This window comes from Cervus elaphus, chromosome 9, assembly GCF_910594005.1.
Source record: "Cervus elaphus chromosome 9, mCerEla1.1, whole genome shotgun sequence".
NCBI classification, from domain to species: Eukaryota; Metazoa; Chordata; class Mammalia; order Artiodactyla; family Cervidae; genus Cervus; species Cervus elaphus.
This window is the reverse complement of record NC_057823.1, coordinates 93,643,457-93,670,581: the sequence shown is the minus strand read 5'-3', so window position 1 is coordinate 93,670,581 and position 27,125 is coordinate 93,643,457. Positions and strand designations below refer to the sequence as shown.

The 27,125-nt window shown below is 35.7% G+C and overlaps 1 protein-coding gene across 2 annotated transcripts in view; it reads right to left on the bottom strand.

Annotated features, from left to right (window-relative positions):
- SLF1 (SMC5-SMC6 complex localization factor 1) overlaps positions 1-27,125 on the bottom strand; it is a 69,347-nt gene that overhangs the window by 37,804 nt on the left and 4,418 nt on the right. For both annotated transcript variants that reach the window (XM_043913613.1, XM_043913614.1), the window contains exons 2-9: positions 20,578-20,691; positions 20,345-20,420; positions 18,992-19,232; positions 12,596-12,758; positions 6,920-7,063; positions 4,150-4,296; positions 3,179-3,319; positions 1,667-1,789 (exon numbers count right to left, since the gene is read on the bottom strand). In XM_043913613.1, coding sequence (XP_043769548.1) covers positions 1,667-1,789; positions 3,179-3,319; positions 4,150-4,296; positions 6,920-7,063; positions 12,596-12,758; positions 18,992-19,232; positions 20,345-20,420; positions 20,578-20,691 — 1,149 coding nt within the window. The remainder of the gene's footprint in view (positions 1-1,666; positions 1,790-3,178; positions 3,320-4,149; positions 4,297-6,919; positions 7,064-12,595; positions 12,759-18,991; positions 19,233-20,344; positions 20,421-20,577; positions 20,692-27,125) is intronic.

Sequence of the window (27,125 nt, the reverse complement as noted above, 5' to 3'; positions counted from 1 at the left end):
GAGAGGGCGAGGGTGGGATGATTTGGGAGAATGGCATTGAAACATGTAAATTATCATATGTGAAATGAATCGCCAGTCCAGGTTCGATGCATGATACAGGGTGCTTGGGGCTGGTGCACTGGGATGACCCTGAGGGATGCGTTGGGGAGGGGGGTTCAGGATGGGGAACACATGTACACCCGTGGTGGATTCATGTCAACATATGGCAAAACCAATACAATATTGTACAGTAATTAGCCTCCAATTAAAATAAATAAATTTATATTTTAAAAAAGGTAAAGTCATATTCACTTTCAAGACCTGAAGAGGTCCACTGTGCTTAGTATTTGAATTATTAGAAATATAAATGGAGAGCATATTTGTACAAAAAATACACAGGAAAAAAATGTAGTCATGTTTTATACATAATCACAGGTAAAATCTTCCTCTACTGTTGTCAAATACCTCTAAGTTTGTATTTGTTTAAAAAATTATACTGGAAAAATATTTGCAACAAACATGAAAAGAGATAACACCTTGATTACATCAAGAGTTCCAGAAGCAATGGTACAAAACCACCTACAGGAAAAATACAGGAAAGAATACCAACAAGCAACTGGCAGGGGAAAAAATACACACGTGGCAAGTGAAGGCATAAAATATGCTCCATCTTGCTACTATAACACAAGGAATACAAATGAAAACAATGATAGATATCTAGCTTCCACTTAGGATATTGAAAGCTGGAAGGAGAGGTGTTCCCACATTACAAACAATAAAAAGCTGGAAAATCTATGAAATCCTAACTTTACCTGAACCCTTCTGACAGCAGAGGTCTTAGGGCAACCAACTAAACAGAAATATGAAGAAAGACAGGAGCCTCCAAGGACATGAGCACTGATTTATCTGAGACAGTGGAGTAAGAAGAGGAGGACTCCATTACAGTAGGTAGGAAAATTTCAATTTAAATTTGTTGCCACTTGCTAATGGCCAAGTGTGGGACACAGTGAGAGAACAAAACTCCTGGGAATCAATAAAATAAGGGGCATTTGCACTCAATGGCATGATCTCCTCCATGGACGTCACTGTGTACTCAGGGAAAGGAAAAGGGACAGGATGGGAGACTGAAGTCAGTCTCCCAGGTGGTGAAGGCTGAAACGTGAAAGAAAAGTGGCTGCTGTGGTCAAGGCAGCAAATGTGGTTATTTACCCTCAGGACACAGATGAAAACCAATAACCTGCTGAATAAAGGCAGGGGGAAAAAAGTCCTTTACTCTGAAGACAGGGAGAAGAGATGGTGATCCCACATCATTAGGGATACCCTATTACTTGGGGCAGGGCAAGAACCCTGAAAAAGCCCTTCCCCTAAACCCAGGGCGCCTTAAAGCTTTCCTCAAACTGAGGCTAAACCAAGGAACACCAACAACTTAGAGATTTGTAAAACTCATAATTTATCCATGACGTCACTGAGTTACAAACAGCAGAGAATTCATCAATTTACATTTTCTTACTCACTGTCCAAATACAATAATTACTATTTACAAAAATTAATAAACTAAGAAAATTATGTTAAGACATATTAAATATAATAAAATGACCCATCATTGTTATTACTATTATTATATACTGGTAACACTGCAGAATAATAAGAAAACTACACAAAGTTTTTTTTGTATGTCAAATTCTACCTGAGCTCTATATATGTGTTTCCTTAAGGCATTCTTTAGGTCAGCAATATCCACATCTGTCCTGATATCCTTGGTTTTTGATTCTTTGGCATGACCAGCAAAAACAGAATTCTTCATTTCTTTCTGTATACATATAAGAAGTGCTTTAGACAATGTTAACACAAATGCTAAGTATCACAACGGACAACATAAAACACATTCATGCAGTGTTAATCACAGCAAAGACCTTACAATCATATTAGAAAAAGAGTACACAATTTAAAAAATAAAAATCATATGTTTTAATTGGAAAGTTTTACCTGATATTTACATGTTCCCTTCCTTAAGCATTTTCCTTTTAACCTATTCCAAATCTTTTCTGAAACCTCTCTTATTTTTGTTGTCATGTTCCCACAAAAATGGGGCTTCCCAGGTGGTGCAGTGGTGAAGAATCCGCCTGCCAATGCAGGAGATGTGGGTTTGATCCCTGGAGTAGGAAATGGCAACCCACTCCAGTATCCTGGCCTGGAGAATACCATGGACAGAGGAGCCTGGCAGGCTACACTTCACAGGGTCGCAAAGAATCAGACATGACCAAGCACTCACAACCACAAAACATGATTGTTTATTTACCTTTATCACTTTTCTGAAGATCCTTCTGAATACATGTAAACATGCTATGGTTTATATGGTAAAACAAAGTTATACTCTAGAAAAATTAGCTCAAGAAGGATCTTCGTTTAAAAGAAAAGATATTGGGGCTTCCCTGGTAGCTCAGTGGTAAAGAATCCACCTGCAGGAGACAATGATTCTATCTCTGATCTGGGAAGATTCCACATGTCACAGAGCAAGTAAGCCCGTGCACCACAAATATTGAGCTTGTCTACAGCCCGGGAGCCACAACTACTGAGTCCATGAGCCACAACTAACTGACGCCTGCACACCCGAGCGCCAGTGTTCTGCAACAAGAGAAGCCACTGTAATGAGAAACCCGCACATTTCAACTAGAGAACAGCCCTTGCTTGCTGCAATGAGAAGAGCCCATGCCGTAACAAGGAGCCAGCACAGCCAAAAATAAATGAATGAATAAAATACAAATTTTTAAAAAGACAATCTATCTTATTAATAATGGTCTATACTATACCAGGGATGAACAAGATAAACTAAAATTTAGATTAGAATGTATTACTCAAATTACATACCATGTATTTTCCATTTTAAAAATTTTACCCTCTTTTCCCAGAACCTTTCTTTTCCTTTTTGTCAGGCAAAATAAAACATATTTGAACATCTTGATTCTTATTTCAAATTTTTTCTGTACACATGTAAAAAGACTTTCATTGTGAACCAAAGCTAATTATAAAATTGTGAATATTATACCAGAAGAAAATGAGAAAATTCTTTTCATAAGACGTACAGGTTACATTTGACATAGCAAGCAATCACAAAAATCAGATTATATGTAAAGGTGATATTAAGGAAGAACCAGAGAAAATTAAAACTTCTTTTTTAGCTTAGCTTACAAAACTTTACCTGATCTCTATAAACGTGCTTTCTTAAGGTACTCCTGTCACGTTCAGTGTCCTTCCTGGAATCTCTTTCTTTCTCTTTTTTGCGTTTTTTCCTCAAAGTATAAATCCTTTGAATATCTTCATCTTTTTTCTTAATTTCCTTCTACATATATTTAGACCAAAATTAAACAAATCTTAACATCAATGATGTACATTACTAAATCCAAATAAATTCAAGAAGAGTCTGACTTAAAACACATTAAAAAATAGTTATATATAATAGGAAACCTCACCTACTGTTGGAGTGGGTATACATCAGTATTTTGGAAAGCTCAGCAGATCATTACTTAGTTGGTCATTACTTAGTAGAGTTCAACACGTACAGTTCTTATGACCTAGAATTCTCTCAGGCACATATCCTAGGCTAGAGGAACTCTTGGAACATGTGCACCAAGAATCAATAAGAAAATATTCACAGTGCTCATAACATAAATGCTCATAATTAAAAAAACCAAACAATCCATCAAAAACAAACAAAAAGAAGCCCAAATACTTATCAATAGTCAAATGGATAAAAAGTATAATTGTGAAACAATGAAATATATGTACCAACAAAAAAGCAAGTTACAGAAGATTACAAATACCATGAACTACACAAGTTCATTAACAGGCAAACTTACTGGGAGGGACAATACATATTAGTAGGTAGTAAAACTATAATGAAAACCAAGAAAATAAAACAAATTCCAACACAGAGATTACCTATCATGGGTAAGAGGAAGAAAAAGGGACACAGTTTAGAAATGACACAGAGCGAGATGTTCAAAAGTTGGGAATGCTCCATTTCTTATATTCACTTTTTTACTCTTTCAAACACTGTACACAAATGCTTTATCAACACATAAACACACAGTTCAGAAGAAACAACTTCACAAATGACAAAATTAGAAAAGACTATAAAATATAGATAACTTTTACTTGGGAAGGTCTTACCTGATTTCCATAAGTATGCCTTCCTAAGGCATTTCTCATTTTAACAAATTTCAAATCTTTCCTAGAATCTCTGAATTTTTCTTTGCTCTGATGTTCAGTCAAAATAGAACTAATATTAACATCTTCATCATGATTTTTCATTTCTTTCTGCATGTTTATAAAAATACTTTAGTTAGAGCATAGATTAAGCAAAGCCTCAACACAACCAATGCAAGTCAAAACAAAAATCTCACTCAGAAAAATAGGTTTCATAAAACATACACCTAAGATTAAACAGAGTATTATGAATTATATTACATTTTAGCTATACTACGATGAAGCAGAAAAATACAGATATTTAGTTCTCGAAGTGTTTGCACATGTATTTAATTCAGGTATTTTGTTAACTTGATCTTTCTTGGAATCTCTGCTTTTTAAAAAAGTTGCCATATGCTTAATCAAACAGATTTGGTTATCTTCACTATTTTCCAAGTATTTGTTAAAATAATGCTGGATATCAAATAGAGTCTTGCCATTATTTAGGCATATCAAATTAAACATTTCAGAAAATCTCTGTATAAGAAATAGATATAATAACATTGTGATATAATAATAAAGTCGTGTCTGACTCTTTGCGACCCTATGGACTGTAGCCCATAGGCTCCTTTGTCCACGGAGATTCTCCAGGCAAAAATACTGGGTTGGGTTGCCATGCCCTCCTTCAGAGGATCTTCTCTCAGGGACTGAACCCACAAATTTATGTCTCCTGCACTGGCAGGCAGGTTCTTTACCACTAGTGCCACCTGGGAAGCCCTATAATAATAATGTGTGTGTGTGTCAGTTGCTCAGTAGTGTTCGACTCTGCGATCCCATGGACTGTAGCCCACCAGACTCTTATTTATGTCCATGGAATCCTCCAGGCAAGAAGACTGAAGTGGGTAGCCATTCCATTCTGTAGGGGATCTTCTCGACCATTAAACAAGATAAAAAGTATTGCAAACTATATTATTTATTCTTTGTACAAAGAAACTTATTTAAAAAAATAGCAATTGCTACCTGAATTTGATAATACATTCTTCTGAGTTCTAAAAAGAACAAGATATTTACAGATGTATTCTTTTTACTTTTTAAAATTGAGATATAGCTGATGTACAATATTATATGTTATAGGTGTACAACGTCGTGATTCACAATTTTTAAAGGTTATACTCAACTTACAGTTATTATAAAATACTGGCTATATTCCCTGTGTTGTACAATATATCCTCGCAGCTTACTTCACACGTAATGGTTTGTGCCTCTTACTCCCCCCACCCCTATACTGCACTTCCTGCCATCACCATTCCCTCTCCGCACTGGTAACCACTAGTTTGTTCTCCATATCTGTGAGTCCATTTCATTTTTGGATTATTCTCTAGTTTGCTTTATCTTTTAGATTCCAAATATAAATTATACTGCATTTGTCTTTCTCTGACTTACTTTACTAGTGTAACACTCTCTAAGTCCATCCGTGTGTGCTAAGTCACTTCAGTTGAGTCTGACTCTTTGCCACCTTATGGACCGTAGCCTGCTGGGCTCTTCTGTCCCTGGGATTCTCCAGGCAAGAACACTGGAGTGGATTTGCCATGCCTTCCTCCAAGGGATCTTCTCAACCCAGGGATCAAACCCACATCTCTTATATCTCCCGCTTTGGCAGGTGGGTTCTTTACCACTAGCACCACCTGGGAATCCAACTCCATCAATGTTGTTGCAAATAGCAAACTTTTATTTTTTTAAAATAAGTAGTATTTCACTATATGTGTATAAATACACACACACATATATATAGTAATATATATATATATATCCCATCTTCTTTATCCATTCATTTGTTGATGCACACTTAGGTTGCTTTCATATCATGGCAGTTTCTTTTTTTCCCCAATATGTACCCGGGAATGAAACTGCTTAATCAAATGGTAGTTCCAGTTTTAGTTTTTCTGAGAAATTGCCATACAGTGGGTGTACTAATTTATATTCCCACCAACAACTGTATTTTGAATAAGCTAGAAAAAAATGCAAAAATATTTTAAGCTCTTGGAACATTTTATTTACTCTCTCCATATATGATTTTGTAAGGTACTATTTAGTTGTATTAGTTCCAAATTGTTTCTCTAATTCGCGAGGAAAAAATCCGACAGATGCAGTAAAAACAAATTTTAATTTGTTTCTAATCATATTAAAAAATATTTTAGTTTAGACTGTTTTAGTTGCTCCTGCTATCTGAAAAGTTTTAGTTGAGAGCCACATATATACTTTCTGAAGGTACTTTTCATTGCTTCAAGTTCAGAGTCCTTCATGTTTTTTTGTTTTCCATATTTAATCAAAGTAAATTCCCTTATGCCTCTGAAGAAAACCTGATCTATATGTAGTAAAATGCCTGAATTTAGACCATGAATATCAATACATATATTGCTGACTCCTTTGTAAGACACACATTACATTCAACATACAGAGTTGTTTTAAGTAATTATCATGTGTTGAGAATACACTATGTATTAGAAACTGAATTTCTATATGTACATATGCATCACTTCAATAAGAGCTTCAAAACAGAGACATAGGACAGTATCTATGTTCAAATTATAGACCTACTATGTTCAAATTATAGACTGTAAATCAGATTTGGGTTCTAATACCAGCTCTGTGATTCCAAAATCAGTGTTTTTCCATCAAATAATACCTCTCCTACAATTTTGAAAGAAAAATCAGAAACAGAAAATTTTTGTTCTTTTAGATGATAAAATGTTACCTGTGTTCTGCACATGGTCTCTTTTAAGGTACCTTTCATTTCAAAAAATCCCATATTTTTCCTGAAATCATTGTTTTTCTCTTGACTACTATGGTTCTTCCAAGCAGAATTGGTTTGGCAATCTTCATCGTTATGAATTTCTTTCTGTAGGTATGTAAAAATGGTTTAGGCAACCAATTAAGTATAATTTCAATATTATATACTCTATGTGATATCCAATTTTATAATTGCAAAATATTTTAGTAGTCAAACAAGTAGAAAAATTGCACCTAAATCAAAGTTTATTAAACACTAGTAAATTCCTTGAAGGGAAAAAAAAAATCATTACAACAAAGGTCCTGAATAAAGCAGCAGTAATAATGTATCTCAAGAAAAGCTAATATTTTGTTAGTCTAGTAACAAACAACTCTTTTTATAAATAATCACAAACAAAATATTTTATTTAATCCCTTACCAAGTTATAATCTATCTTAAAATTTTCTGATTATAGATTATTTCTCAGATTATTTTTTGGCTTTTTACTAATAAGACTTATTTGCATGTCCATCACACAGAGAAGAAAACAGACTAACAGTTGAACTCACAAATCTTATTTACTTGAATATTAATAAGCAATCATCTTCACCAAACTATCTCAAACACATTTCTCTTGCTAAGAAATCTAAACTGATTTCATAACTACCTACCAATAATAATCTTTTAAAAAGTTGCATGTGTACTTATACATATAATTCTACAAGTTTAGAAACAAAGAATTGAATAAAGATGAATTCAAGTACTTATGCAAGGACATTCAGAGACTATCTTTACACAGAGACTGGAGAATCACTGTCCTCCTAGGGAGCAATTATGAAATAGCCAAAATGTGCTAAGGCCTGTGGTGTGATCTCTGGTTCCCTTTCACTTATTCTGGGCTTCCTAGATGGATGTGAGGGTACTTTGGCAGCCTGCAATCCTGCCACTGGAGAACAATCTCTAAGAGGAGCTGATTACACTTCTTCAGTTACTCAAACAAGTGAAATGGAAAACTAAGAAAAATGAAGACTTTCCTTCTTTTCTGTTCCTAGAATCAAGGTAAGTATTACTCTGAATGTATAATTTCCATTAAGGACAACCGTAATGGGGACAAACTGAGTTTCTGGCTTCAAATTTCACACGGTTGATAAAGAGGATAGATCCTCAGGCTTAGATCATCAAAGAATGTCTAAAATATAGGATGCATTAATCACAATTAGATTCCAGTTACCTAGAATATATATGCAAAAGAACATACCATTATTTTAGCAACTAGGGAAGAACATACTGTTTTCAAAGTATACTTAAACATCCATTTCAGATGCTATATACTGATCTGTATTAAAATGTATAATTAAAGTACCCTATTTCAGTTAAATAGTTAAAAATCAGAACCTGATAAACTATGACATTTTAAATGACACCAAATGTGAAACAGGAAAATAATTTATTTTCTACAGTGCTAAAACATATAATTATCTCCAAGCCACTAATATGCTCTCCAAAGGGCTACCCCTGTGAAAAATATGGGCATTGTTTATCTGTAAATATTCATTTCTTATTCTTTTTTATGCATATTTTAATGCCAACTATACATTAGGCACTGTGTTAGGTATCTGTTTCCTATATGATCTGGGAAAAGAGGGCCATGTCTAATTTTCTTCATATAGTATAATGTATTTCCCAAACAGATGAGTGAAAGCTTACTAACTGAGTACATCATTTTACTATCTAAGGGCAAAACAGTGTGGCAATGACAGCTGCCTTGGCTTCTGATTCGCATACTTAACTTTTGTGTTTTCTATTTTAAAACAGGTATGGCTATGATTTGATCTCCAATAGATAAGGCTTTTCTTTGATTAAGCCATACAAGTTGTCATACAACTTCAATGAATTCACAAGACTGCATGGAGAGCCAGTGAGGTCAAGTAATCAGAGCAAAGCATCTTTTAAGTGCCCTGTACTCTACATATTTGTTTTTTTTTTTTTGACACATCCTATGGCTTGTGGGATCTTAGTTCCCTGGCCAGGGATTGAACCCAGGCCCCCTGAAGTACTGAGTCCCAACCACTAGACCACCAGCGAATTCCCAGTGTTCTACATGGTTCCTAACTAGTATGCATCCTGATTCTTAAGCTCAATCTCATAACCCAAGAATGACTACTAGTGTATGGTAATCATTACAGCATTAAGTATTTTTTAACTACCCAGAAAGAGACCAGGTAAGTATCAAGGAAAGCTATTAAAACTTAAAATAAGAAAAGGGAGACTCAAGGAGAGCAGTCTTACAATTTTTTAAGTGCTTGCTCTTATATTTTTGGTCTGATATGATAGTTGTAAGATCATGGGTAAATTATTAAACTCAATTATACTTTACTAACCATAAAATGGGGCCATAATACATACCATATAGGAACATGTGGTTTAAAATAAGACTAAGTGTAAAAAGTGCTTAGCATAGTGCCTGGCACATAGTAATCAATAAACAATGGCCTAGAATAACAGAATAATTTTCGTAACAACCAAAGTAAATTAGGTATTGGTTTTTACATATAAAGGAAGAAATTCCATCACAGAATAAATGACTTTCCTATGGTTAATGAAGTAATAAGTTACAAATCTAGGCCAACAATTAGTTGATCTGGAACAAAAAGTGTATATTTCTTTCAATTATTACTACTGTATTTCCATAAGAGCTTTCTGTAGTTCATTTTATTTCTTAGGCCGAAAACCAAAAGCAATTTTCAATATTCTTAAGGATCCCCTCCTTTTTGTGAATCTTCCTTGGGCCAAACAACTGAGATTCATTAGTCACCGACTCTTCTTTATCTCTACACCTTGCACATGATTTTACCAATACACAATACACACTAAACTGTAATTAACAGTTTCCACATTCTGTTTTTGCCATGTTCTGTTTTCTCAGTCTGGCAGGTGGTCTTTTTCATTTCCTACAGTGCATAGAATAGAGGCTGGTACAGCAAGTCTTCAACAGATATCTATAAACTTGAACTAAATAACTCCTGATTCTGTTACTAATTGACTTTCCAGAAAGTTAAGTAGATAAAACAAAACTATTTCTTTTAAATAACTGCTTAGTTGTTACTTTTAGCTCAGTCATTTTATATGGCAACCCTTCTTAGAGGACACTTCAGAAACCATCCAAAGAGGGCTGTATCACATTCTGTGACAAAGAGGTACAAGAAAAGCAAGACATCAAAATGAAGCTAACTGCTTATCTTCGCCTCAGAAGGGATCACAAAATGCCTCCCTTATTTGGAATGAATGGTTATGAACTCTCGGCTGTCTACTCCAGAGTTTATGCTAAAACAAATATAAGTTAGAGACTGTCTTTAAGTTTGCTTGATATACTATTGCTGCCCTCCAGTACTTCAGCAGCTAAATGTGACTGTAGTCAGACTACTGCAAAATAAGATGATGGAGAAAGCACATATTACATTTAATTCATCTCTTTCCATAGAAAAAGGGAAATTTAGACACTTTTTCTAGTTTAGTTAGGAATGGTTCTCATTCTGTTGACAGTTAATACTACCTTTAAATTGTTTAGTTATGTATAGCAGACAGGATGCTTTTGGCTACCATTAACAGAAAACCAATTCAAAGTAACGTAAACAGCATGGAAATTCCTACCCCACAGAATGGCAACATGGTCCAGTACTAAGTCAGGCTTCAGGGCTGACTAATCCAGTACCTCAAGTATCTTCTACGAGAGTCTACATTCTGTCTCTAAACTCTGCTGTCTACAGGACTGGTTTCATCCTAGGGTACTTCTCGTGGTGAAAGAATGGCATTTTTCCACTTCTTATCTAGCAAAGGTGAGGCTGCCAGAGGCTTTTTTCAGAATGAAAAAGAAACTTCCCAGAAGCTCTTACATACCTCTCTTTATGTCCCATGAATTAGAACTGGTTGACATGCCCATTTCTAGACCAATCACTGTCAAGGACAATGAGATTATCCACAGTCCAAGCAGATCCATCCTCTGAACTAAGGTCAAATTTCCAATCCACACTGCTGCTACTCAGTAGGGAAAGGTAATTATAGAATGATATATTACATCTACTCTTGGAATACTCAAGGGTCGTTCATAATTTCTCTATTAATCTAACAAATATAGATATAAAATGAGAATTCATGTGCCAGGCTTATGCAAAATGATTCAGATATAACTATGGAAAAGACAGACATCATCCTTGAAGACACAGTGCTTTTGGCTTATTAACAGATGGGGGAAAGGACATTAACCAGGTAACCAGTCAATTAATTAATTACAACTGTGATGAGTACTATAAAGCAAAACAATGATATCAGAACACATTATAGGTGGACCTAACTATCTTATTAAGGAGGCCAGGGAGGCTTCCTTGAAGAGGCAACATTATAACTGCAAACTCAATGATAAGCAGAAAGCAGGCAAGCACAGGGACCGAGAGAGTAGTGGAAAGGAGCTTTTTAGGAAGAGAAAATAGCTTTTCAGAAGATACTGAGATAGGAAGTAGCTTAACCCATTTAAGAAATTGGGGGAAGGCAGCTACAGTATAGCAAGCATAGGGAAAAGGAGAGCAGGTTATAGCTGCAAAGGTAGGGGTGACAGGAACCCTGTGGGAACTTAAAGCCATGTTAGAGGTTTACAACTTTATCCTATGGCAATGGGAAGCCAGTGGAGAATTTTAAGTGGGAAAGTGACAGCATCAGAATTATTTTAGAAAAAGCATTTTAGCTGTTCCCTCTGAATGAAGCTGAATGGATTAGAGAAAGAAAAAGTAAGAGTTATTACTAAATTAAATTTGCAAGAGTAGTAGCAAAGAAGTAGAACAACAGGGAGAGTAACAAGGAGTTGATTCTAGGAGCACAGGGACAAGAGTATGAACTGAATATGATGTTAGTACCGCAGAGAAGTAGTTTATTCAAGACGCATTCAGAATAAAATCAATAGGGTTTTGTAGCTGACAAAACATGGGGAATAAAGGAAGGTTTCAAGAGTTATTCCTAAGATTCTAAAATAAATTATTAGATAAAAGGTTGTATAGTATCTATTGAAATAGGCAACACTGAAGGAGCCAATTTTTCCTAGAAGACCAAGATTTAATTTTTAGACATACTGCAGGTTCTCTTCTACCTTAAGTGAACCTTCTAAAAATGTTTTCTTTGCTTACTTTCAAAGCAATTCTTCTAGGGTTATTTCCACTCAGACAACTTAAGGAGTGGTATGTATACCAAGTGGGGAGATGCTGGTGGAAGAAGAGGACAGGAAAATATTTCTGAATTCTTAGATTAGACACAGCTTCCTCTTTTCCAGTGGGAAAATACGTGAAGAATTCTCACATGATACTATAGCCCACTGATGTTTTATTTATACTGATTCAAAATGTTTAATATTATTTTATAATAAACATCACTAAAACACTGAAAACAAAAGTAGAGGCGCTAAATAAGACAAATTTTAAATGTAATAAGCAAGCTCCCTTCAGCTTTATCACAAGTATTTTCAAATATTTAAATAATTCAGAGTAATTGCCTTAAAAATATCATTTTAATTCTAATCATATTTTCAAAACTCAGAACATAATTTGATTTTACATATTCACAATATCAATTTTATAAAATAAACATTTTAAAATGTTTAAAAAAAAAACAACTTACCTCTAAAAGAAAATCTCCCAGATACTGAATTGGATAGAACGGAGCCTTAAAGTCATCTTTTTCTTGTTCAGCCTTGATTCTTGCATTACTGGCAATCACATGAGTTATTCCTGTTGGTGAATTTTTTGGTAAAATAACATTTGCTTTTCCAGCCTCCAAAACTCTAAAACATAAACAGTATAGAAAAGTGTATTAAAAAGAAAGTATTCAGCCAAATTATCTAAATCAATTACTTCCCAGGAGTAGGTGCAGAACTTTCTGAAGGGAATTAACTTCTTTGGTCTATTTGAGTGCCATGAAGAATAATTATTGCAATGACTACCTAAACTATTAAGTTTTCAAAACAGATGCTTAAGAAATCATGCTATTTTCTCTATTTATCCATTTCTTGATATGGGGGAAGTTTTTAAGAATCAAGAATACTAAGTTTATTTCCTAAGTAAAAGTCACCTTTATAAGCCAAAAAGGAAGTCTAAGAGAGTATTCACCTCAAAAGGCAACACACCTCCAAAAAAACCCATTCTGAACCATAGGAAATGGAAGTAAAATTGCCAACGTTCTTCTAAAAATTTACCTTTTAAAAAAGTTGAACTGTGATCGACATTAAGAAACACATTTTACATTTAGGCTCAAAAGACACAGACACACACCCAAAAGTTTCATGAAAATTCGTTACTGCTGAGGATTTAGAAAGCTACAAGAGAACACTGCTACGACCTTACAATAACGAGAAGTCAAATAATCCACAAAAGTGTAACTTTTCACAAACTCAGAGAACTGAGATAATAAGCCAATTAAGAAACTGAATCTCCAAAGGAGCAAATTCCCGAGTTACTACCTTTGGGAAGAGATTGGATGCCCAAACTATTTCGCTTTTGCCAGAGCACAGGACAGAGGGGAGGGAGGGAAGTCGCTCAGTCGTGTCCAACTCTCAGTGATCCCATGGACTGCAGCCCACCAGGCTCCTCCATCCATGGGATTTTCCAGGCAAGAGTACTGGAGTGGGGTGCCATTGCCTTCTCCACAGGACAGAAGTAGCCACCATAAATGCAAGTAAGAGTCTGATAATATTTAAATAAATTTAAAGGCCAAGTGTAGGTAGTACAACAGTTTAGAATAACTGAGAGTCCCTGACACATGAAAGGATGACCCCTCAGTTGCAAGCTCTTTGCCACCAGCCTCTATTAAGGATTCCTGAAAAAGATTAGGGGCAAGTAACAGCGGGAATGCCTGATGGTAGTGAAGACTACCAGTGGGGACTGCCTGACAACAAGAAATAGACATAAAACCAGAACCACATCCCTGGCTCCATCTCTCTTATGAAGCAGAAGCCTGAAGCCATCTGGTTAAGACAAGGAAGTTTTTTGACTTCAGAACCCAGGAAAAGGTGCACTGCTTTTCGGAAGAGTGGAAGTTAAAACTCACCTGCCTTTGGGAAAGGGCTATGAAAGCCTCCTGCTGTGCAGCCAAGAAGAGACTGGATATAGGACAGAAGCAAAAGCCACCTGTCCCTGGAGAAGGGGCAGGAATGCCACTTGGACCTAGGTCCCTGCACTAATACAAAGCAGACACCTAAAGCTGTGGGAGATGTGTAATTTTTCTTTTACTGCCTACAATACAAGGGAGAATTTGGCTGTCATGGGACATTGAGACAGAAATAATAGGTATATCTCAACCCCAGAGACCAAGGACATGAGGAATGCTTAAGACTAAAGCTTATCCGATGGACAAAAACACACCAACCCCATCTTCCAGCCGAGAAATGAGTAAGAAGCAACAGGGGAAAGGTACGAAGAGCCCTTCTGTGACCGTAGTACAGGGATTACCGAAAGCGCCGAGTGAAGGAAGAACAGGGATTAAAAACGCTCCAGCATCACAGGCCCCATGCTAAGCACAAGGAAACCGTGGACCACTGCTGGAGTAAAATAAAATGATGTGCTGCTGATGAAAACAGCACACACAAAACCTAAAGCCAGCTCAACAACTGACAAGATTAACTCAACCACTCCATACTATCTGCCTTACAGGTGGATCCATTTCTATTCACCTCAGACTTTACTGTTCTTCTAAAGGGATACCCATGTATTAAACAAAACAAAACCCACACAACATATAGACAAAAAGCACAGGAAAAAAACAAACTGTCAAAAGGTAAAGGAATAAACAGCACAAGAGATAATCCATATGTTGAAAAATTTAAAAAGTGACTTTAAAATAACTGTGAGTGACATGTTAGAGGATGTAATAAATGGGAAATTTTCAGGAACATAGGGGGAATTCAGCAGAGTACAACGGAAAAGGTAGAATTAAGATAGTATATAAAAGAATTTGACAGGCTAATCAACAAACTGCAGAGAACTGAGGAAGAAACCACTGAACTTGGTAAGTCAATAAAACAGAAAAGAGCAAGCAAAAACCGTGGAGCAGAATCAAATGGTCTAAAATACAGGTAGTGGATCTTTAGAAGAGCACAGTAGAAGAAATATTTAAAAGATAATCACCAAGAATTTTCCATAATTAAGACAAAAAACTCATACCTCTAAAAAGAAAACTCCAAGCAAATAACATAAATATAAATAACAAATAGAAAATACACAAAATGCACATACACATATTTGGACACATAATCAAATGACCAAAAACCAAATCATGTTGCTTTTTAAATTTTAATTTTCAATTGTTCATCATGAGCATACAAAAACCAATTTTTATAGAATCATTTATTTTCCTATGATCGTGTTCAGGTTATTAATTAATTCTAATAGCTTTTTTCCAGTAAATTATTTGGTGTATGAACATGTCTTCTGGAAACAAAATCAAGTATTTTTATTTATTTCTAACTCCATGTCTCTTATTTATTCTTTGCCTTATTGCAATGGCTAGTATCTCTAGTAAAATGTTGAATATTAATGGTCAGAGTAAGCATTCTTGTCTCATTCCCAATTATGGAGGGAAAAAAATCCACGACATTGTTTAGATTTTTTCATAGGTGTTATCAGGTTGAGGAAACAAAAATTCTTAAGAAAATATTTGCAAACAGAATCAGCAATTACTAAAAATGCGTAATACACTACAATGAAGTGTGATGTCTCTCAGGAACACAAATTTGGTTTAACATTTAAGGATTATCAAAATAATTTACCATATTAACAGAATAAAGGAGAAACGCCAACTACCTCAATAGATGAAGATAAAAACTTTCTGAGCAACTGATTTATAACAGCATCCCAAAATATAAAGCACACAGAATTAAATTTAACAAAGTAAGTGCAAGATTTATACAACAAAAACTATAATACATTAATGACAAAAATGAATGTTTTATAGATTAATGGATTAACCTGTTTCTCTCCAGAGAAATAGTCTATGGATAGGATGACTCAATATTAAGATCCCAATTCTTGCAAAATTGATCTATGGATTCAATACAATTTCAATCAAAACCTCAGCTTGTTTTTTTAGAGAAACTGATTATAAAATGCATACAAAAAATATAAAGGCTCTAGAATCACCAAAACAATTTTGAAAAAGACAAAATTGGAAGACTGGCATGACCTGATTTCTAGACTCACTACAACACTATAGTAACCAAAACAGTGTGTTCTGGTGTAAGGTAGATGTAGGTATCAATGAAACAGAAGCAGTTTAGAAATAGACAACACAAACATGGTAAACTGGTTTCTGGTCAACAGTGCCGAAGTGATCACAGAACAAGTGGAACTCTCATACATTAAATGTACAGCTGCCACCTCAGCAAGCAATTTCATTCCTGGACATTTATCCAAGAAAAATGAAAACATGTCTCCATGAAGACTTGTATTTAAATGTTCATGGCCACTTTATTCATCTTAGCCAAAACAAAACCAAAAAATCCCATATGTCCATCCATGGGTGAATAGATACACTGAGATGTATACATAGAGTGGAATACTACTCAATAACAAAAAGAACAGAAATGCTGATACATATAACACGAATGAATGTCAAAAATAATGAGGTAGGCAAATGAAGTTATATCAAAGGAAAATATACAATGTGGTCCCATTTATATGAACCTCTAAAAATGACAAATCTAATGTACAGCAACAAAAAAGAAATTGGTGGTTCTTTGGTTGGGTGATGCAGAATTAAATGTATAAAAGCACAAGCGAATATTTTTGGACGATGTAAAATTTAGAGATCTTGATTGTAATATGGTAACATAGGAACATAAATTTGTCCAAACTCATCAAAACATACACTAAAAAATTTTGCATTTTACAGTCTATACGTTACACTTCAGTAAAAATAACAAAAAGCCCTCAGACTACCCCCTCCCTGCAAAAGTCACAGCAGTCTTGAAACACACTTTACTAAATAAGAAGTCTTAAAATACGATGCAAAATATAAAAAGAAATGAAATGATAAGGGAAACAGTATGAACCATGAAGACTACAGTACATAAACTTAGAAAAAACCCTTTGTATAATGTAATACTTCACTTACAAAAATCTGTTAAGTGCTTCACAACTGAAAACAAATATCTTCTAATTTAAAAAGAATGTTTTTACTTGAGTTGGCCTAGAAATAACACAGAAAATAAAACAGAGACCCTGAGAATAATGCAATGCTATAAAGTAGGTTGTTCCATTCAACACATAATACTTAAATTCGAGCAGAATGGCTTAACCAGGCAATCAATGAGTAAATCACCATGATTCATCTTGGAATTAATGAGTAACTGCAAAGAACTACAAAAAAATAACTATAAAGAAATGCAAAAGGTATACAGACCTAACAGAAGTAGAAGATATTAAGAAGAGCTGGCAGGAATACACAGAAACCATACACAAATGGCCCTCATGACCCAGATAATCACAATGTTGTAATTACTCACCTAGAGCCAAACATCCTAGAGTATAAAGTCAAGTGGGCCTTAGGAAACATCACTATGAACAAAGCTAGTGGAGGTGACTGAATTCGAGCTAAGCTATTTCAAATCCTAAAAGATGATGCTGTGAAAGTGCTGCACTGAATATGACAGCAAATTTGGAAAAATCAGCAGTGGCCACAGGACCAGAAAAGGTTTTCATTCCAATGCCAAAGAATGTTCAAACTGCCACACCACTGTACTCATTTCACATGCTAGCAAAGTTACGCTCAAAATTCTTCAAGCTAGGCTTTAGTAGTACTTGAACCGAGTACTTGAACTTCCAGATGTACAAGCTGAATTCAGAAAAGACAGAACCAGAGATCAAACTACCAACATCAGTTGAATCATGGAAAAAGAGAATTCCAGAAAAACATCTACCTCTGATTCACTGACTATGCTAAAGCCTTTTGACTGTGTAGATCACAACAAACTGTGGAAAATTCTTAAAGAGATGGGAATACCAGGCCACCTTACCTGCCTCCCGAGAAACCTGTATGCAGGTCAAGAAGCAACAGTCAGAATCAGACATGGAACAGACTGGTTCAAAATTGGGAAGAGAGTACGTCAAGGCTGTATATTGTCACCCTGCTTATTTAACTTATATGCAGAGTACATCATGAGTAATGCTGGGCTGGATGAAGCTCAAGCTGGAATCAAGATTGCTGGGAGAAGTATCTATAACCTCAGACATGCACATGGGTAGAAAGTAAAGAGGAACTAAAGAGTCTCCTGATGAAGGTGAAAAAGGAGAGTGAAAAAGCTGGCTTAAAACTCAACACTCAAAAAATGAAGACCATGGCACGTGGTCCCATCCCTTCATGGCATATAAATGGTGAGAATGGAAACAATGACAGACTATACTTGGGCTCCAAAACCACTGCAGACAGTGACTACAGCCATGAAATTATAAGACGCTTACTCCTTGGAAGAAAAGCTATGACAAACCTAGACAGCATATTAAAAAGCAGAGACATCACTTTGCTGACAAAGGTCCATCTTGTCAAAGATATGCTTTTTTCAGTAGCCATGTATGGATTTGAGAGTTGAATCAGAAAGAAGGCTGAGCGTCAAAGAAATGATGCTTTCGAACTGTGGTGCTGGAGAAGGCTCTTGAGAGACCCTTGGACTGCAAGGAAATCAAACCAGTCAATCCTATAGGAAATCAATGCTGAATATTCATTGAAGGACTGATGCTGAAGCTCCAATACTTTGGCCACCTGATGTGAAGAGCCAATTCACTGGAAAAGACTCTGATGCTGGAAAAGACTGAGGGCAGGAGAAGGGGATGACAGAGGCTGAGATGGTTGGATGGCATCACCAACTCAATGCACATGAGTTTGAAGAGCAAACTTCAGGACAAAGAAGCCTGGCCTGTTGTAGTCCATGGGGTCGCAGTCAGACACAACTGAGCAACTGAACAGCAATAATTTAAGAAAACCAAAATTGTTTTCACATTCACTGCTTTAGCTTTTATGAGATCTCACCTTACAAGAGAGTCACTTCGCTTATCAGCTCTAACAAGGAGGACAACTTTCCATCTATGGAAGGCTCCAGGAGCGCCAGTGCGTTTCAGTTCTTCTCGCCATCTTTTGGGTGCAGATTGCATTTGAGGTGAATAATGGGAGTCTTTTTCAATTTTATATCCCCATTCATAAGTTGTTTCATCAAGCCATCTGCCACTTTTGGCACTATGAATTATGTAGTCTTTAGTTAGTACCCACTTTCCTAAAAAGCAAATGAACTGTTAGTCACAAAAGAATGTTGGTTCTGATAAATGAGAAACAATGAAGACCAAATAACAAAAAAAATTTGCCCTGTTTCAACATGACTTTTTCTACACTGCCAATGTTATCTTTGAACTATGTTCTCCTACATTTTCTGATAATGAAAGACCTACAACATCACTGAACATTGTATGTAATCTTTCCTATGATAAATAATTATAATTCCGTTACTGTGTAAAATATAAAGTGATGGATTAATAAAATATATTAAATTATGACTATTATTGCTTACCAATTTGAATGAGGTTTATATTCTTTCTCCCATGCTAAAAACTTTTACAATAATGTTTACAGCATTATTATACTTTATAAAACAATGAATTTTCAAGGATACTTAATAACATTCTGTAGTTTCTTTATCTAGGCATCAATGATCTTTTTAAACAGCAGATAAAATACATGTTTTCATCTGTGGAGATAATAATGAATCCAAATGTTTTTCTGGTAAATTACTAAAAAAAAAAACAGTAAATTCACCTGAGTCAAATACTGAAGGGAGAAGAAAAAAAGCAAGTGGACTAATGATACACCAAATCAATCACAGTAGAGCAAACTATAAAAGGAACATCAACGGTGACAAGCAGAGAGGAGATTAAGCCCTAATACAGGTTCGGAAAACTTAAAATGTTCGTAAAATAGAATGATCGATGCTTCATAGGATGGATGGGAGGGGAAGCAGGAGCAAGAGAACAAAAACAGCAACTCTTCCATGAGAGATCAAAGGAAAGAAACTTGACTGAGAATAGCTGAGGCTTCAACAAAAGCTTTTTTTAAAAGGCATTTTGTACCAAACCTTTCTGTTAAAATATTTTTTTCTTATATAAAGCACTTACACTAGGTGAAGTAAATATTTTTGTCTCTTCAATACGTTTTTCAAGTGCCATTCAGAAAATCAAAGCAAAAATAATACATCAAATATTTTCAGAAAAATATCAGAAAGAACCACATTTATATTTGATACAGTAAACCTACTATCTTTCTAGAGATTAAAGTATTTTTTCTTCACCATGAAGTTGTTTTATCTCAAAAGTGAGGGGAAGGCAGTTAACTCACCTGCTGCACAAGCCGCTAAAAATTTCTCACTCTTACATAGGCGTTCAGCTATTAGATGTGTACAATTTTTGTATTTCTGCAAAGAAAAATCCACACAAAAAAATGCTATTAAGGTAAGATTTCCTTTTTAACATATTCCGTCTATCCTTACAATTTCAAGGGGGCATTTTATCATTTGTAGGCCAGTACTGTAATCTTAGTTATTCTTCAACTGTACCTTGAACTGTACTCACCTCACTCTTGATAAAAGTGCAATCCAGTTTTAAAAGCAATTTGCCTAGAGCTTCTTTTTCTTCTACCTTAAATCCTGTCATCTGGATAATATGCTTTGGGGCACCATCTTCCATCTAACATATACATATAAAGAAGACAACATATGTTAAACATGTTATCCATACGGTTGACATTATTTTTTCGTAACTATGAGTGATAAAAATAAAAACAAAAACTACTTAAGATATAAGGATTAACTGTAAATACCAATGTTCAAATGCCTATGTGCAATAGAAATTAGTTTTAAAAGTGATCTTCTCAAAATGTGGCTGTAAATAAAATGATTTGTTTTCTGGTTTGAATAATGAAAGCTTTACCTGCCACTAGAACACACTGAAGAGTGTAATTCTTCAGAAAAAGACAAATACTTATAAAATTTCATCATAATATTAGATTTCTTTTTAAAGTATTGTTTTTGATAAGACAGAAACGGTATGAACCTAACAGAAGCAGATGATATTAAGAAGAGGTGGCAAGAATACGCAGAACTGTACAAAAAAGGTCTTAATGACTTGGATAACCACGATGGTGTGATCACTCACCTAGAGCCAGACATCCTAGAGAGTGAACTCAAGTGGGCCTTCCGAAGCATTATGACAAAGCTAGTGGAGGTGATGGAATTACAGCTAAGCTATTTCAAATCCTAAAAGATGACGCTGTGAAAGTGCTACACTCAATTTGCCAGCAAATCTGGAAAACTCAGCAGTAGCCAGAGGACTGGAAAAGGTCAGTTTTCATTCCAATGCCAAAGAATGCTCAAACTACCACACAACTGTACTCATTTCACAGGCTAGCAAGGCTAGGCTCAAAATCCTTCAAGCTAGGCTTCAACAATATGTGAACGGAGAACTTCCAGATGTACAAGCTGGATTTAGAAAAGGCAGAGGAACCAGAGATCAAATCGCCAACATCCACTGGATCATAGAAAAAGCAAGAGAGTTCCAGAAAAACATCTACTTCTGCTTTACTGACTGCGCCAAAGCCTTTGACTATGTGGATCACCACAAACTGTGGAAAATTCTTGAAGAGATGGGAATACCAGACCACCTTACCTGCCTCCTGAGAAACCTGTATGCAGGTCAAGAACCAGCAGTTAGAACCTGACATGGAACAAACAACTGGTTCAAAATTGGGAAAGGAGTACATCAAGTCTATGTATTGTCACCCTGCTTATTTAACTTATATGCAGGGTACATCGTTCCAAATGATCCAGCCCATGCTGGGCTGGATGAAACACAAGCTGGAATGAAGACTGCTGGGAGAAATATCAATAATCTCAGATATGTACATGATACCACCCTAATGGCAGAAAGTGAAAAAGAACTAAAGGGCCTCTTGATGAAGGTAAAAGCGGACAGTAAAAATGCTGGCTTAAAACTCAACATTCAAAAAACAAAGAATGTTATTTCACGGTAAATAGAAAGGGAAAAAAAGTAGCACACTTTATTTCCTGGACTCCAAAATCACTGCAGATGGTGACTGCAGCCATGAAATTAAAGGCACTTGCTCCTTGGAAGAAAAGCTAGGAGAAAACCTAGACAGCATATTAAAAAGTAGAGACATCACTTGGCCGACAAAGGCCCATATAGTCAAACCTATGGCTTTTCCAGTAGTCATGTGCGGATATCAGAGTTGGACCATAAAGAAGGCTGAGTGCCAAAGAATTAATGCTTTTGAACTGTGGTGTTGGAGAAGACTCTTGAGAGTCCCTTGGACAGCAAGGAGATCAAACCAGTTAACTCTAAAGGAAATCAACCCTGAACACTCACTGGAAGGACTGATGCTGAAGCTGCAATACTTTGGCTACCTGATGTCATTGGAAAAGACCTTGATGCTGGGAAAGACTGAGTGCAGGAGAAAAAGGGGACGACAGAGGATGAGATGGTTGAATGGCATCACTTACTCAATGGACATGGGTTTAGCAAACTCCAGGAGATATTGAAGGGAACCTGGCATGCTGCCGTCCATGGCGTCACAAAGAGCTCGACAAGACTGAGCAACTGAACAACAACTGGACACTTGTGGACAATGACACACACAGATCTCATACAAATTTTCAGTGTTTGTGGACAGAGATTGAACACTATATATAAATAAGTCAATGGAGAACTCAATAAACTTATGGTACCACAGTATTACATCAAATGTTATAGTAAGTATATGGGAACTTGGGCTTCCCAGGTGGCACAGTGGTTAAAGAAACCACCTGCTGATGCAAGAGACGTGGGTTTAATCCCTGGGTCAAGAAGATCCCCCGGAGGACGACGTGGCAACCCACCCCAGTATTCTTGCCTGGAAAATTCCATGGACAGAGGAGCCTCAGGGGCTACAGTCCATGGGGTTGCAAGGAGTCGGACATGACTGAGCCACTGAGCACATACACACATACTAAATTATTCCTAATCTAGATTTCTTAACTGTGCTACATATGTTACTTTCATCACCTACAAAGTAGACTGAAAAAAATTACATAGGTTTCAAATTTATTTTGATGGAGTCATTAATTTATACTTAAATGAAGTTCACAATGTACTTTGTATTTGAGGTGGCACATTTATTGGCCAAGAAAAAGAAAATTCACAGCATTTCTAGTTAGAATAATAGTTGTTTCATTTGTTTACATGAAGTTGGTATTTTAGATTTAGACCATCTTGGAGAAAACCCAGTTTCTCATTACAGATGAGGAAATCAGGGATTAGAGAAATCAGGGTAATTTTTCATTTCTCTTAATTTTGTCACCATTAGCTCTGGATTAGTATTCACTTAACACCACAGGTTGGGCAATTGCAGGCTGGGCAGTGCCAGTTAACTTCTTTCAAAACAACTGAACTTTAAAAATTTTAGTAACAATTTTTACCAGGACTACTAATAGACAACTGATGAAATAAAAAATTTTCTTTATAGGGATTCTATTTTCACAGGTTAGATATGTTATATATAAATATTTATATTAAATATGTGTGAACTATGTGCAAATATGTATTTACTTAAAAGTTGAGATTCATTTTAGAGTAGAAGCTGAAATAAAGTCTCACTATAAACAATTTGAAGAATTACTTGGGGTTAAATAAGAGTGAAACTTCTGGTAGGAAAATAGCACTGCTGGTTTTTCTCTACCCCTCATCACTCCTTACTTTAGGAGGAAAAGCTACTTGAGAGAAGTGACTAAATATACTTTGTCAGATAGATATGCATATTTATATGCAAATAGTTCGTATTAATGCTTGTTAACATGACCTATGAACCTGCCAGTAATAGTACTGCACTGCCTGGGTGTGTAAATCAATTCGGGGGTTATGTGATAAGAAACACACTGGGGTTGCACATCAAATCCAACTTCTCTAAACCAATTTTTGTTCAGTAAAAAGGAAGATTCTTTGGCCTCAACCTATCTGATTTATATTTCTCTACTGGTTCTAAAGAAGGGAAAGGGATATTGGGCATTAATCCCTGAAAATCCCACAATTCAAGATAAAGAACATACAGAAAGTGTCTTCAAGGATAAGGCTCTTCAGTGAAACAGCTTTTATAAGTTTGGCCAGGACAAAATTATAAGGTGGCCACAGTAGGGCTTTGGTGTCTTATAGAATAATCATATATGTAAAACACCATCATTAGTAAATAAATATAAGTAGCTTCTTACACAAGGAACTCTACCATATTAATCATCCAAATTTTTAAACCATAAACATGGGTTGAATAACAGCTTTTGAGTGATAATATCCATTAATAAAGACTAGTATCAATAGTATAAAAAAACTTTACAAAAACATGCTGCTGCTGGAAATCATGATTTAGTCTAATGCCAAACACATATTAACACACAAAGCCACATGGGAATTATAAGGCATACAACCAAAACCAGGGAGAAAAATCGCTATCATTAATTTCAGGGAATGACAAAGCCTTTAAGAAAATTTCCTTGAGAAAATAATAGGTCTTTTAAGAAACACGGAAACCTATCTGTGAATACCACCTTGATATTCTAATTGAAAAGGCAATCTAGTTGTTTTTGTAGTTCCTGAAAGTCATTTTCATCAGAGGAATACAAGTGTTTTAACCATATACATTTCACCTACTACTTGTATTTTATTTACGTATTTAAGAGTCTGAAAAACAGTTTAGTAGGTATTTCAAAAAAATGCTGCCAAAGAAGGGAAGTTTGAGTAGCCTTTAAAATCTAAAATCTTTCCCATCTGGCTATTTTTAAGTGCTTGGACTTCCCTGGTAGTCCAGTGGCTGAGAATCCGCCTGCCCATGCAGGCGACGTGGGTTCAACCCCTTGTCCAGGAAGATTCCACATGCTGTTGGACAACTAAGTCCATGAGTCACATCTACCAAAGCCCATGCCCCCTAGAGCCTGTGCCCCACAAGAGACGCTACTGCAGTGAGAAGTGTGGGCACCACGAGGGAGCAGCCCCTGCTCACTGCAACTAGAGAAAGCCCATGCAGCGAAAAGCCAGTCCAACCAACCTACCAACCAACCAACAAATACATAACCTAGAAAAACAAACAAAAAAAAAATTAAAAAAATAAAATGCCTACATAGAGAAACTACTATTAAGTAACAGGAAAACACAAAAAGCAACAATAACAACAAAATCACTATAATGCTCCCAAAAAGTCTGACTTAAAGACTATTTTAGGGGCTTCTCTGGTGGTCCAGGGGCTAACCATCTGCCTTGCAATGCAGGGAACACTGGTTTGATCCCTGGTCCTGGAAGATCCCACATGCTGTGGGGCAACTAAGCCCATGAGCCCAGAGCCCATACTCCACAACAAGAGAAGCCACTGCAATGAGACCCCTATGCGCTGCGGCTAGAGAGTTGCCCCCCAGTCTCTGCAACTATAGGAAGCCTGCGCACAGAAATGAAGACCTAGTGCTGCCAAAAATAGAGCAGAAAAAAAAAATTGTTTTAAATAAATATTATCTTAAATTGTATTTTTCTGCTTCCTGAGAACTAACTATGTTATGAAGAAATATAAGGGAAGAAAAAAACCTATCATTATGTTCCTCTTTTATATCAAGTTAGGAACAGCTATTTCGAAATTTGAATGTTTATTATTAACAAAGTGACATTTTAACATATTTTGGATTGATGTACAAATTATTAAATGATCTGGACTTATTAGAGTTGTATATAATGCAAAGTTTTCACCTTAAATCATACTGTCCTTATGATGGAATAAATACAGCCACCTTGGATATTATATAAGCTTTCTGAAGAGTCAACAGTAAAAGGAAAACAGAACCAACTGTGCTTTACGGTAGAAATCAAGAAAACCTTTTTAAAGCAACTTCTTGCCTTTGAAAAACAATTAAAATGAAACTGATATTAAACAAGCAAAGAGGAAAAGTGAGTAAGAAACACAGGTGAAGAAGTTAGACTTCCTGATTCAAAGAGCATGAAAATATAAGTGTTAAAAAAACAAATCAGAATATAGGAAATTAACAAGTTTATTGGAAAAACTGGGCTATCAGCTAAACTTCGAAAGAATCTGAAATCGCAGTGACGGCACACAATAACTAGCAGTTGTTTTTTTTTAAAGGAACAAATTCCATTAATATAATCTAATAGAGTCCTATAATAACATGATCTACTTGAACAGAATTTACAATACAGTTAGCAATCCTTACCACCACATCATAAGACAAACTAATAACCACAGGTCTAAGTCATATAGTTATAAGGGAAAATAGTTATCTATCGATGCAGGAATACACATAGACATACACAGATACGATGTATTTGTTTACACTTGAAAAATTAGTGGTTTAATGTCTCTTCCTATGACCCTATGGGAGTAAGAAAACAATAAATAATAGCCTGACATACCAGTGAACCCAAAGAAGGTACTATACAAAATTGGGGTTAATACCTATCAATTACCCAGATAATTCAAAGTGAAGTTTTGTGCTGGTAATAGGTTCTGGGATATGGAAGATGAAGAGCTAGCTATCTGCTAGAAGTCTTCCCTCAGGAAATAAAGTAAATAAACTGTGATATAACTGTCCCAGTAGTATTTCCAGAAATTAGATATTTTTCTAGAACTTGTAGGGGGTAATCCTTGACATATTCACACAGAAGTTACTACCCTAACACAATAACAGGAAAAGAAAAACAAACAAAAAACCCCACAGCATTCACTTTTAAGTTAAAAATATACATGAGATTTTCAGTTAAAGAAGATGCTCTTATATTAATTTTCAAAACTTTTGCAGTAATTAAAAAGCAATCTAGCTGCTTACCTTGAATCATATAATACACACAACTAAGGAAATAATGAATTCGAACAGAGCTGGCATTTATGAACAGCAAACAACTGTCCCTGTGGTGTGGACCTTCCCAAAATATCTCCCACATGGGCCTATCCTTGATGCCTGAAATTCCTCTGCAGTTAGTGCCAGTTAAAAATGCAAATTAACCTATAGCACTCATCATAATTAAGGACACTGTATACTAGCTTTTTAGGTCTATGAGTTCTTTACAATATGATACATAGCTAG